The sequence below is a fragment of the Camelus dromedarius genome, chromosome 5 (genome assembly GCF_036321535.1).
Source record: "Camelus dromedarius isolate mCamDro1 chromosome 5, mCamDro1.pat, whole genome shotgun sequence".
Lineage (NCBI taxonomy): Eukaryota > Metazoa > Chordata > Mammalia > Artiodactyla > Camelidae > Camelus > Camelus dromedarius.
In genome coordinates this window covers 3143694-3157717 of record NC_087440.1, presented here as the reverse complement: position 1 = coordinate 3157717, position 14024 = coordinate 3143694, and the positions used below count along the sequence as shown (strand labels likewise).

At 56.1% G+C, this 14024-nt stretch overlaps 1 protein-coding gene across 1 annotated transcript in view; it reads right to left on the bottom strand.

The window, feature by feature from the left end:
- Positions 1–220: 220 nt before the first annotated feature.
- SMAD3 (SMAD family member 3) overlaps positions 221–14024 on the bottom strand; it is a 110294-nt gene continuing 96490 nt past the window's right edge. The window contains 4 exon segments of the mRNA XM_010985121.3: positions 221–1757; positions 4176–4320; positions 6700–6837; positions 8871–9083. Of these exon segments, the coding sequence (XP_010983423.2) occupies positions 1634–1757; positions 4176–4320; positions 6700–6837; positions 8871–9083 (620 nt within the window). The 3' untranslated portion in view covers positions 221–1633.

Genomic DNA, 14024 nt, shown 5'->3' with positions numbered 1-14024 from the left:
CCCCCAACATCTCCATATACATCAGAAATGTCATCACAGTTGAGGTTTATACCTACCCAGAGTAGACACTTTCTTCCCTTCACCTGGAATAAGACAGGACTTCCATAGGAAATCCCTTTATTTTTCCTGGTAGAAATCCATGCAAAAATATGGCAGAAGTCATTTCATACAAAAAACAGCAGCAAAGAATAAAGTACCAGTTGCAAGCGGCAATCCTGTCTGCTGTGTTCTGCAAAAGGCCAGTAAAGAGGGCTCCTTTTTTTTTTTTCCAGTTGAAATAATTTATAATCGTTTTCTCACTAATTGCCACTGGGAGCAGTACTTATGACACCAGATAACTGCCACGGTTGTCTCTGATGAGCCTCTACCGTGAGCCAGATAATTTCATGTCCCCGGGGAAAGATGACAGACCTCTTTGCACCAAGCCTGCAATTTTCAAAGGTGTAAAAAAAAAATTTTTTTTAATAGCCCTTTCACTTGCCTATGTTGGCCTGAGATTTTTCCCTCCTGGTGAATTTGCTTCTGTTCATTTCAGCTTCCAAAAGTGCTGGCAGGTGTCTTCTCAACAAAGCCCGGAGAAGCTTCACGCTGGGAGAGAAGTTGCTGGGCGCCCGCTCTGGTTTCCCAGTCAGCGTGCCAACCCAGGGTTGCTTGGGTTGCCATTTAATAGAAAACAAACGTTGTAAAGAGCATACGATCAAGTTAATTTAATTAATGCAAGTGACGACATCCACCAGGATAGCCGAATGCATGAGAATACGGAGTGAGCGCTTACAGGGGACTCAAGACCCCACACACCGTAGTGCTGCCTTCAGCCGAACGCCCTCACGGACACTGCCTCTTGCTTTGTGTAAGTACTCCACGCCAGTCAAATATCTTTGAGAGTAACGTGATGGTATAAACTATACATTGCATATGTACTGAGCCTCAACAGAGCCTTCCAACTGCTGCACGTGAGGACAACTCTAAGAGCATTTTTAAAGAAGAGTTGCCTTGCCACCTTTTCCCACCATCTGTATGTGCCCGTCCGTCCGTAACACGCTCGCTCGCGCCACACCACTCGGTGTGCTCTGAGGGGTGGGGACAGACAAGCCCCCTCCCTGGCCAAGTCGATCCAGCCCCCAGGGTATTCGGTCTGCTGCTGCCGGGGGTTCTGGAACGCTCGGTGAAGAGGGGGGCTGGGTCTGAGGTGTGCTCATGCCTCTGCAGGCGTCTCCCTCCCTCCCTAGAACACCCAGGGTGACTTCCGTGCTCTGCTGGTCCTGAACAGAGGGCCATTTCCTGTTGGACAGTGACACCCCAGTTTGCTTTCATTAAAAAAGAAGGGGGCTGGCGGAGGGGGCAGGTGGGGAAATGCTACCTGTCTGTGCTCCAGCGACCAGAGCAGAAGCCATTTCTTGCCCTTCAAACTGGGGCCGAAGAGCGAATGTATTCAGCAGACACAGCTGTTCATAAAAACCCCTCTCTGGGTTTGTTTTTGTGTTTTGGAAAACAGGCTGGTGCCACTTTGGTTGAGGGAGAAAAATTTCTTCTTCCTTGACAACAGTGAGTCGAGTTCTGGTTTCTCCACCTCCTACCTGGCCGTTTCCCCCAAGCCCGCCCTCCCCTCCCGCCCCCTTCACACCCACTGTCTCTAAGACACACTGGAACAGCGGATGCTTGGGGAGCCCATCTGGGTGAGGACCTTGTCCAGCCACTGCAGAGGCCCATTCAGGTGCAGCTCGATCCAGCAGGGGGTGCTGGTCACCGTCTGTCTCCTGCAAGATAGAGGAAAATGGGTGGGTTGGGGGACCTTCAGAATGTCCAGAAGCGCGCGCGCGCGCACACACACACACACACATAGCTAAGTCAGAACACCTCCTGCTTTGGTGACAGTCTTCCCAGAGCCAGAAAGATGGCCTGCCTTGCTAGGCCCTGCCACTGACTAGCTCAGACCGCCAGGCCAAACTGCTCCATGGAGGAAGAGCTTTGAGTGTATCAGGTTCTCCTGCACCAGGGAAGCGGGGGGCCCTTAAAGGGAAACACGTAAGGCAAATTCCAGGGGCCCACCAGTTTGCCATGAATGGGCCCCCGACGGAGAACCTCCAGCTTGAGCAGAGGTCCCCGTGGCCCCTCGGCCCCGCGCGGGCACCCCCAGCTCCCCTGTCCAGCCCCAGCAGGCCCCGGTGACGTGCGTCTGTCTGATCGAGGGGTGTTTTTTTACAAAGCGCCGACAGAGTCCACATGCCGTCGGTCCCCAATGTGCTGATATAATTCCCATCTATGGCCTTATTTTGGAAAATCTTACGAGCAGAGCGAGCCATGGAACAATTACTGGAAAAAACCGAGGCGCAGCACACGTTTCTTTTCCCCACAGCACTTTGTCTAAATTCGGGCTGGCTGATGACGCAGCCCGCAGGCCAGCTCCCAAGGGCCTCCGCCGGGCAGAGGCTATCTGCTGAGGCCGGAGGCGCCGGTGCCAGCTGGAGGTGAGAGGCCTGGGCTCCAGGCCCTGCGTTCGGCCACCTCACAGGAAGGGATGAAACCTTACTCTCCTTGGCCGAGGCGGCAGGAGGAGGGCGAGACGGTTCTGGGAAGGGGCCGCACCGCCAGTGAGGCTGCTCCGCGCCTGCTGCCAGGCAGCAGTGACGTGGTGGGCTGCCCAGGACGGGGTGTGCTGGCTGTATCCCGCGTGGTGACACAGTGCCCCCAGGGAAAGACTTCCGCCAATGAGGGGCCTCTTCCCGAGCACTTGAAGCTGGCCGGCTGCCTGCTGGGCCAGGTTGAGAGCCGCTGGCCCGAGGGCACCCTCCTCACTCGGCCTGTCACCCCAGTGAGGGTCAGCAGGGGCCTGCGCACCCGGCCCTGGGGCGCCTTCCTGACCTGGGTGCCTGAGCTGGGCCCTCTGGGCTGCAGTCTGAGTGTTCAGAGGAACAAATGGACCTCCCTCTGGCTCTTTTCCATTGGGTCCCTCTTTAAGTATCTCACCTCTCCTTTCAGCTCGTGTTCCCCTAAATGGTTTCAGCCTAGGCTAAAAGGTGGGCTAAAACGTCCCTCAAGCTGGGCCTTTGGGCCTGGGTTACTCCTAGGCCGTTATCACTGGGTTGTAAGTTCTCCTGAGGGCTGACCACTTGGACTGCTCAGCTGGTCACTCATCCCGGATGTCAGAGACCCCAAGGTGGGACGTTCCCCGGCACTGCGGGGCAGACACGGGAAACAGCAGCTAAAATACGGTAAATGAAAGAGGAGGATTTTATGGACCGAAATCCTCTAATGAGAATCTGACTTTCCATAAGTCATGCTCATCTGGATTTCATTATAAACGGTGGCCCAGAGCCAATATCGAAATGGGTTTGGCCCGGGTGCAGAATGACTGCAAAACAAAATGGATTCCAAACATCTGGAAAAATGAAGAGACCGGGGGGAGTAAGTTACAAGGCACTGGCTCCAGCTGACGTGTGGGTACCCTGCGCCGGCTTGTGGGGCGGGGGCTGGGCCCGCAGACCCGCCTCGCGGGAAACTCTGGTCCAGGTGTGGACAGAAGAGGAACAATTCTCTAAGCCCACACCAGAAAGAGGGATCTGGGAGATTTCGACAGAGCAGACCAGGGAGACCCCTGACCATGCCCTGTTTAAACCAGCTTCTGAAATGCTGAAAAAATACCATTTCTTTTCTGAGCAAGTAAACTGTGTTCCTTTATGACAACCCAGATCTCCCTTCTCTGCTTCTCAGTTTTAACATCCTAGATCCTCAGGGTAATCCAGAGCCAGAGAAGAGGGAAGGAACAGTGAGGTGAAGACTTAACTCCTTGGAGAGGGTCGTCTTAAAACCACCTGCCCAAAATGAATGAGGAAGATGCCAAGAGGGCAGTTCTAGGCTCAGCTTTTCCACTCATGTGCGACCTCCCAGGGCCTCTGTTCCCTCATCCGTACGACGGGGACGATGCCAGGGTCCCCACCCAGGACTGGGTGAGGGTGAAATGAAACAGGTGTGCGTCCAGCGCTGGAGAAACCCTGACACCCTGGATGAGCACCGCTCAGCTGTTCCTCATTTACTGGCACCCGGGCCCCATCTGATCCCTGGTCCCTCTGCTCTTCGGGGCAAGCGCCAGCCTAGCGCATCTGTGGGGAGCCCCTGTGCTGCTGTTCTGAGCCAGCTCCATCCCTGGGCCCCAGGACAGGCGCCCCAGCCCCGACCTGTACTCGGCGCCCCAGCCCTTGACGAAGCTCATGCGGATAGTGCACATGCGCGTCAGCTGGTACACGGCCTCGAAGCCCTGGTTGACGGACTGAGCCAGGAGGGCGGCAAACTCTTGGTTGTTGAAGATCTTCAGGTTGCATCCTGCCAACAGAACAAAAATCATGCGTGTGGGGACAGAGTGCACTTGTCTGGAGCTCCTCTCTGGGCTGAAGCCACCCCCGGATCACAGGGTCGTTCCTACATCAGCCACAGACCCCACCCTCAGCACCACGCTGGGCTCGGGCCCCTCCATCCCTGCCCTTGAAGCTGTCCCCACCGTGACAGGGAGATGCGCTGACACGGGTGAGGGGAGAGGATGGAACGCTGGCCCCAGCTCCAGTCCCCAGGGCTGCGGGGACACCAGCGCAGGCCGTAAAGGGCCCAAGAACAAGGATAAAGCTAGGAGAGGCGGGTCTCGTGCTGAGTGACGGGGCCAGGCAGGACTCCAGGGAACAGGGCCAGAATGCCCACAGCGGTGTAGGGTGTGGCCTGGGGAGGGGGGGTTCTGCCCTTCGATGGACGGAGTGCCAGAGAGACAGGCCCGCTGAAAGGCTCCCAACGGGAAACTCGGCAGAGGGTCCCCGGGCACCTCCACCCAGGCTCCTCTGATGGATCCACCTCTGCCAGGCCAGGCGGGAGTGAGAGATCTGGGCCACATTCTGGCCTCTGGGCACAAGGCTGGGTCGGAGTGACACTCACGGCAACGTGAAGGTGTGTGTGCCTCCCTCTCCAGGCAGTTAAACTAGAGACAGGCACGCATAAAGTTTACAATAAATCTCTTGTTTGAAGTCCTGCCGCCTGGGTGCCAGGGATGTGTCAACCAGAAAAATAAAAGCACATGCCGGAAATGTCCAAAAGGTGAGCCGAGGTGACAGTAATGGGCCAACGTGGGGTCTCTCAGCTGGCTGTGTGCCTCTGGGCTGGTCACTTTCTCTGCTAAGTCTGTGTCTGGCCTCAGAGGCCCCCCAGCTCTGACATTCCATGAGCTAACCAAACCCCACGGCAAGCCAGCTCTGCCCTCACCAGAGACAGGGCTGGGGGAGAGGGGTGCAGAAAGCCAAGAACGCAGCTGGACTTCCTCATTTCCTCCGAGGGGAATGGAAGGGACGGGGGTGAAGTGGGGCTAAAGGTGGGTTGCAGCCCTGGCCCAGCCAAGCAGCAGACGAGCACACCGTCAACCCCAGCTCCTCCTGGCTCAGCCACTGACTAGCTGTGTGTCCTTGGCAGGTGGCTTAACCTCTCTGAACTTGTGTCCTGAACATGCCTCCTCACCTGAAGAGCCAGAGTAACTGGAGAGGACTAAGCGAGCCCAGAGTTACACACGTACCCCGTAAATGCAACCACATGACATTCTAGAAACGCAGAGCACCAGCAGCATCTCAGACTCTGAAGCCTTCAGTTGCCCCTGCCCATGGCCCAGTGCTCCGCCATCATCTGCTACTCAGCAGGCAGGGACAGGCGTGCCACTCACAGGGGCCACAGGCAGTGGCCTGAGCCGCACGGTCTACCAGCCAGGCACAGGCCACACTCTGTGGGCTGCGAGCCCTGGGACTAGTGGGCTTCGGAGGGGGGCTTTCTGCCTCAGCTTTCTAAGTAAAGAGGCTTTGGATGAGATCAGCCTCCTGCCTGGTCGTCTACCTGGGCCTGGCCCTGTCCAAGCCACCCTCTGGGGAGAACTGGCACCTCTTGGAGTCTAGGTGGAGCACACAGCCCTATTCAAAAAACCCTCAACAGTCTCCCTCAATAAAAGCGAAACTTTCTCAGGTCCTTCCACAGCCTGGTCTCATCATGCTTTCTAAATATGTCCCCTGACTGTCTCCTACATGGGCTCTCCTGCAGCCAGAGTGCCGCCCACATGGGCCCTGCCCTCCATCCCTTCAGGGCTTCTGCCTGGAATGCCCTCGCTGTCCCCGCCTCACCATCACCCTGTGCCTAATGCTTACCCACCCTTCCAAGCCCAAATTCCTCCTCCTCCATGAAGCCTTCCCTGATCCATCCTGACAGTTAAATGTGTTCTTCCCCTTGGATCCGTGAGCACCTTACCTGTGCTGCTGTCTTGGTGCTTAGCACCCTCCCTCATATTAAACCCATTTGTGTCTTTATCTCGGATACTCAGCTGATGGGTAAGATCTGTGGGAGACAGCAGCAGGGCTTCGCGCACCCCTCCATCCCCCTACGGCACCCGGCATGGCTGTAGGAAGGAAGGAGGAAGGGAGGGAGCAAGCAGACTACCTGAGCATCCATGCACGCGGGCAACGAGCAGGTACCCACAGACCAAAGGCAGATCTGTCAGATGCTGCACCCTCTCCCCAGAGGTTCAGGGAGGCCCCAGTAAGACAGAAAGGCACAGAGAGAACCCAAGTGAAGCATCTCCAGACTGGCAATACAGACACCAAGGAGGAGGAAAGGTGGGAAAGAAGAAACCTCTCCAGCACAGAAGAGAGGCCCTCAGGGAAGGGGTGGGAGCGTGGGAGGGGTTACCTGGTGGGATCTTGCAGACGGTGGCTGGATGCCAGCCGTAGCGCTGGTTACAGTTGGGAGACTGGACAAAGATGGCACTGTCGCTAAGGCACTCTGCGAAGACCTCCCCTCCGATGTAGTACAGTCGCACACCTCGCCCTAGAAAGAGTTGGGTCAGACGGGACTGGGCGTTTGGCTCCACACAGTGGCCCAGGGGCCACCTGAGCCCAGCGAAGGAGGCAGAGCTGCAGCAGATGCTCCAAGCGACTGGTTCTCTGCCAGCGTCACCAGGTGAATGGGACCGAGAGCCCAAGCCTAAACCCACAGGGAAGTGATGGGCGACACTGGGTTCCTAACCCTGAGGCGGCTGACGATGAGAGGAAAGGGCACGGATAAGTCTTAATGGCAGCCTCGGCCAAGTTACTCAGCTTCTGAGCCTCAGTTTCTCCATCTGTAAGATGGGGATGACAATAATACCTACCTCGTGGGGTTGTAAGACACTCGGTAAGTGCCTGATGGGCATTAGCCCTACTACTGCTCCTAACTACTGGGTCCCTTCTCTCTCCAAGATTCAGAAATTACTCAGTAAACCTGCAGAGCTCCTCCTGGCGCAGCAGACTCCCCCAGGAGCCCTTCCCTGCAGGGATGGCTTAATTGATGCCACCCCTTGTACCTTTCTTCCCTCCATGCACTTTTCTCAAACATTCCACAGGTTTATGTCATTTACTTTTCCTTCATCTCTTAAATCCACTCCAGATGGACAGAAATGATTTTTCAGTTGGGGCTGCAATTCAAGCAGTTACATAAACCCCCTGACAGCGAGTCTCTGCTCAGCCAGGGGATGCTCTTTTCTCCTGCCTGGAAAGGTCTCTGTTCCCGCTCCTGGGGGGAGAGGCCCAGAGGGCCGGAAAGCAGAGGCAGATTTCACAGGCACAGTGTCGAGTGAGGTGGAAACCAGGTGACCGGCTGCGGGCCTGCCTCCTCGTCCCCCGGCTGTCCCCATCTTCCCGGTCCAGTGCTACAGGGCTCAGTGTCTCACAGACACCGGGGTGCTTGCTGGCTGACGTAGGGTCCACACGTTATGTCATTCAAGAATGGGAGGCAGAGGTGGAGGTGGGAATCCCCAGGCCCAAAGGAAAAAATGTTTGTGCAGTTTTGGTCATTTTTGAAATATTATTTTTAAAATATAAAAAGTATAAAATGAACAAATAAACACCTGTGTATACCACCCAGGATCTTTTTAAGAGGACGACAAAAGGGGAGGCCGTCTGGGAAGGATGCGGGCTCAGCGACGGGGTTCTTTGACACCGACTATGTCACACTTGCCATGTGGCCTCTACAGGGCTCTGCCCCTCCGTGGGCATCAGGTTATTCCCCACAAAATGAGCACCACAGCTCATCCAGGCCCATGGCTTCCAAACTTTTCTTAACTGTAAAATCCCCTCTTCAAATGAAGACTTCTGTGAACGCCCAAGATATAAAACCAACGAGAGCAGAGGTGCCTGATTCACCGGGGTCCCGATGCCCTGCCCAGATCCTGGGTTTGCCCAAGAGACCCTCAGCCACACGGGGGGCTCTGGCTGATGTCTGGGAATCCCCCCCATCTCTGCACCAGCTAGACCTTCTAGGTGGACCTTCTAGGTGACTCTGGATGGCAAAACTGGATATCCTTAGCCTGATAATTTTATGAGCAAACCGAGTGACAACATATTAAGACTTCATCTTCCCTAAACTGAGCGATCTTTTAACCATGTGCCAGGTGTTAGAAGCAGTGGGGTCCTGGCAGCAGGCAGGCCTGTCTGTCTACCTCGTCAGAATAATCATATATGAAATAAACAAATAAAAGATCGCTCCTCCAAGGGGTCCTGAGTACTGAGACGCACCTCTCAGCACTTTAAGGGTATTTTGCTTAAAAGAATTGCATGGTTGCCTTTCTCATCTCGGGAAAGTCAAGCGTCTTCCTCTGGTCTGGGGCTTTGCGATTCAGAAATGATCTATGTCTCTGCGTGGAAATGATCAAGCAACCTGAACGTACCTGTCTGGCCCCCTCGGCAAGGAGATTCAGAGCTTGGGGGGGGGTGGGGGTGGGGTGTGGAGGCGCAGCGCGGGGCGGGGCTCCGGAGGGCGGGGCTCCGGGGGGCGGGGCTCCGGAGGGGCTGGGGTGTCACTGGGAAATGGCGGCCGCCCCTTACCGATGTGTCTCCGCGTCAGCTCCACCGCCGCGTTCCTGTTGACGTTGGAGAGCAGCCCCAGGCAGAAGCGCTCCGAGTTCGAGGGGTCGGTGAAGCCGTCCACCGTCATGGACGGCTGCGAGGCGTGGAATGTCTCCCCGACGCGCTGGTTCAGCTCATAGTAGGAGATGGAGCACCAGAAGGCCGGCTCGCAGTAGGTCACGGGCTGCAGGTCTGAGGAGACGGGCCGGGCTGCTGGGTCAGTGGGGCCCCCACGCCCTGTGCTCCCGATGGGGCCCCCTGGATGCTCCTCACCTCTCAGAAGACATGTTACCCCCCCTACACACACACACACCATGCCTTTTACTGTATAAAACTCGCAGTGGGACAGAATACTTGGGTGTTTTGAGAAGCATTCCACCGGCCTTGGCACTTCTCATTTCGTTTTAGCCCACAAAGGCCCTGCCCCTCCTGGCCTGGCCGTGAGTTGAAGCTGTCCTTCAGGGAGGTGCTGGGCCAAACTCAGTAGGCCCAGGGACCAACCAGCCCCTGGGCGTTTAAACGCACTGCACAGGCCGGGTGTGCTGACTGTGGTCGGGCCAGGCCACCTCCCTCTCTTCCAGGGTCCCCGGAGTAACTCATGCTGACCTCTGGGCCCCAGAAAGGCCTGTAGCTTTGGCTTGGCCTTGCTGTGGGCTGACTCCTAAACTGTGGAGCCACAGGGCCCAAGCCCGTGAAATGACAAGGCTGGTGCAGCCCGGGGGGTCCGCGCAGCACTCGCCACCTGTAACCACACAGGCACCAGGCGCTGTCTGCAGAGTGAAGCCGATCTCGGCCTCTGATTACAGAATCTGTCCTCCAAATGTATCAGATGCCATCTGTCAGGGTGGCTAAGACACAAACTCACCTAAAAGAAACTGAATTGATTCGAGTTGTCAGTCTGTAGTCTCAATCTCAATCAAGGGCTCCTCAGAGCAAAACTGCCATCCTGGGATGGGGTAGTTCTTTTTCTCAGATGAGTTGGGAACCCCTGAGATACAGGGCCCCCTCATAGGACCCCACATCACCTTTCCTGTGACTCTTTAGCCCTCCTGACCTCCAGCCATTCCGGGCTCCACACCTGCCCGGGTACCCCTGCCCTCCTCTGGCCGGTCTCTACATCGTCTCTCACCTCAGGGTCCATCCTCCCAGCCCTGGCCAGGCCCTCGTCATTCCTCACTCACACCAGTGCCACGGCGCTCCGACAGGAGTCCCCAGCACTCCTGACCAGCCCTTCCAGCTCCTTCTCTGCACCGTACTGCTCCCTGGGCCACATCCTGCTCCCTGCCTACTTGAATTCCACCGTTTCTTCAGGAATCAGGGAGTCTGCTGCTCTCCCTCCTCCATCTCAGAGCTCCGGGCTAGATCACTCACTCCAGCTCTTCCACATATGTGGAGCCACCTGCTTACTTAGGGCACATCTTTGTGGGAGCTGGTGAGAGGGACAGGAGGGGCTCGCCGTGCCAAGTCCCAGCACCGGCCCAAGACCTCTGCTCACCGCCTGCCAGGCAACTTCCCATAGTGAGAACCCATGGGAACCTCTGCCGAGCTCACCAGACGTTTGAAAGTGGGAACAGGCCAGGAGAGAAAAAAATCAGAAGTTGTTCCAGGAAGAGCCTGGGTCCCCTTCAGGGCAAAGGGGCCCTGATCTCCTTTTCGGGTCTACACCCACGATCCTGTCTAAAGGTACAGAGAAGGTGAGCACGCTCGGGAGGAGCTGCAGACCACTGACATCCCTGCACTGAGTCAGCTGGAGGGTGAGGACACCTAGATCCGTTTCCTCAAGCTTGGCATTATTGAGATTTGGAACCAGATAATTCTCTGTTGCGGGGGGCAGTTCTGCGCATCCTAAGACGTGCAGCGGCAGCCCTGGCCTCCACCTCCTAGACGCAGCAGCACACATCCATCTCACCCTCCCAAGCTGTGACAGTAAGAAAGGTCTCCAGACATTGTGAGAGGGCTTCTAGGGGGCAAGGAGCCCCCCGTTGACAGTCACTGCCCTAGATGTCCAACTAGGTCATGGAGCACGAGCTTCAAGGCCAGATAGACCAGAGTTCACCCTCCACTCAGACGTGGACCAGCTGTGCGCTGGTAAGCAAACCAGTTAATCTCTGAGTTTCAACGTCCACATCTGCCCCAGCCACCCGAGTGCAGAAGCTGTTTGTGGATAGACTGGGATGACTCCAACGGAGTGCAGGGCATGCATCAAGCACTTAATAAATGGTGTAAACAAGAATTATCATCATTTTGGTTATATGAACTGAAGAACAGCCTGTTCCTATCCTGACCTCCACTGAAAGCGGGGCAAAGCACCCTTGCCCCCCTCCCCTCTTGCCAGGGTGCAGCAAGGGAAGAGGAGGGAAGGCAGGGGGTCCGAGTGACTTAATGGGGATGGGGGTGCGATGGGGCAGAAGCAACCGCGGCTGGGTTGAGCCACGTCAGCCACATCCGGCTCTGGCTTTGCTCGATGCTCAACATTCCAATGAGATAAGCTATATTCTAAACAATGTGGTCACTAAAATGTGAGCTATGTTGCTTGGAAACCTTAAACAACCACCACCACCACCTAAGAAGTCCAAGTGCACTCCAAGCCTTCAAGGTGGTCGGGCAGCGCGTCAGGCCCAGGAGGGACCAGGGAAGGACTGTGGGCCCCCACTGCCCGGGGCCAGGCTCTGCTGAGCCACCTTAGGGACATGACCTCCCTCTCTGGCCTCAGTGTCCCAGTCTGAACAGTGACTGCAACGGCCTGGAAGCCATCGAAAGCAGACCATGTAGGTCACGGTGTTTCTGGCATGGGTCACCCTGAAGAGGCAGCCGTGGCTGATCTGGACCAGCCTTGGCTTCCCCAGCAAACTGCAGAACAGGGCAGAGTCCTCATCCCCAAATTATAAAGCCTTGTCCAGCACCTGGGCCTGGTCCAGGCTGAAGAGAGAGAGGTACCCTCCTAGGTAATGACCCAGCCCACCCCTCAAAAGAAAAGCCAGCAGGTCATCCACTGGGTAACATGGGGCCAGAACTGCGTTCTGAGTACAGGCTTTGAGGTGTCTCAGAATCAGAGAGAGGCCCGGGGTCCCAGCCCAAGAGGCCCTCCCAAGCAGATCTGAGCCCTTATCTAAACATCCCTGCAACTCGCAGACACTCACGGGACAGTGTTGTGGAAAACACAGGACACAGGATCCTGACACATAATTAAGAAGATGCTAGTTTGGGATGCAGGGCACTCAGGCCAAGGCCAAGTCTGAAGGCTGCCATTTCAGAAGAGTGCTGTTTGGACGAGTTGACCTATGTTCAGAAGCAGGACTGAACCAGAACAGCGCCCCAGCCCTGCACTTACTGTCATCTGCAAACAACTGAGTCGGCCTGCCTTTCATCTCTCTCCCTCCCATCACCCCTCAGTGCTCCCTCCAGGCATTTCTGCAAGAGGAGCTGCAGACCAAAGTATGATCACCACTCCTGGGTTCTGCCTTGGACAGCACTTTGTTTTTAAACTGCACATATGCCCTCATTTCTTTCCTACCAAAGGACTTATCCACACCATGGTTCAGTACAAGAGAAAGAAAAAGTCAGGATCCTGGAAAAGAGAAGATTATAAAGAGGCTAATCATGAATTTATAGCTACTGAAAGAGCACTCAGCTTGGCTCCGAGCTTCCTAGCAGACAAGGCAAAAAGGGAGCATGATTTGCTACATGACTCTGATTGGTGGACAGATCCTTCTTACTAGTTCTGCAAGGGAAACAAAGCTTGTCTTGGACACTAAATCTTAAAAGAAATCTGTCAGGTGGCTCTCCTCCCCCACATCAATCAATCCAGCCAGCCAAGCAGGCCTGGTTTCAAGAGCTCCCCAACAAATGCAGAAGCAGTTTTACAGAAGGCGGCTTTTCGGGGGGAAAAAAAACCTGAACATAATGCCACTCACGGGCTCCTCTGGGAGGATGACTCGACAGGGGTAAGGTGACGTGCCCCAGTGGAAAGTGGTTTCACTTCTCCAGGCCAAGGACTCGGCACACCTGGAGTGGCAGCCCATGGCGCGTTCCCAAGGCCGTCCCTTCAGACAGCTCTGCTCCCACTGGCTTGCTGTGTGTGTGCTAACCTCTCTTCCTGCAGCAGACGTACTGGAGACACAGGAACCTCCCCTACTCCACCCGTTCTCGGCCCCCCACCCCCACCGGTGCAGTGTCAGCCAGACTCCTCCAGTGGCATGGGGCACCTCGTTCACGCCTGGCCTCCTGCCAGCCCAACGCATGGGCTGGCTTCAGTTCTAAGTCCGATTCCAAGTTGGCATAGACTTTCTGTTTTGTTTAAGGAAAAGAAAACAGAATAAAACCCAGAAGGCAACACTTGGATTAAGGGATGCCTATTAAAAACATGTGCAAGAGATCCAAATCCGGTAAAGGAAAGGGGGAGGCGGAGGGGGAAATTAACTTTCTGCCATATATCGAAAGCAGGGAGCAGGCCAAGGCCAGGAGCACAGACACCGCAAAGCTCAAGGTCAGAACACAAACGGACTGCCTTGGCCCTGCTTACCTGTGGAAGGCAGCTCCGTCCAGGAGACGCCACAGCCCAGTCCCCACGTGTCTTCGCGCCGCTGTGTCTCAGCCCTCCCTGTTCCCTCTGCTTGGACTGCCTGTCACCCCGATCTGCGGGGACTCAACCTTCCAGGCCCAGCTCAGGTGGCCGTGAGAGCATCCCCCCACCCTGGTGTCTGAGTCACCTGTGGACCTGAGGGTTAGTTAGGCCAGCCGGGTCCCAGCAGCCTTGCACCAGCTCAACCTGTCACGAGGATTAGGCAGCAAACCAATTCATACACAGAAAGGAACCCAGACCCTTTCAACCAAGGACGGGTTTACCAAGACCAAGATCAGTGGAAAAGGAAAAATCTAGGAGCCGGAGGGACCCTCGGGAGCGTGACGGTACAGCCGGCCGCCGACTTCCTGCCACGAAGACGCCTGCCTGTGGTGTTCCAAGCTTATGGAAGATTAGAGCCTGAAGAGGCCTCAGGAAAAGCCTTGTGCAGCAGCCTGAGACACTTGGGATCGGGTCGGGCCTGTAACGTGGACCCCCGCCCCCTCTCAGGGACCAGGGGTCCTCCCACTACCCTGCCACCAGGGCCCCGTCTCCTGGCAGGAGGGGAAGGC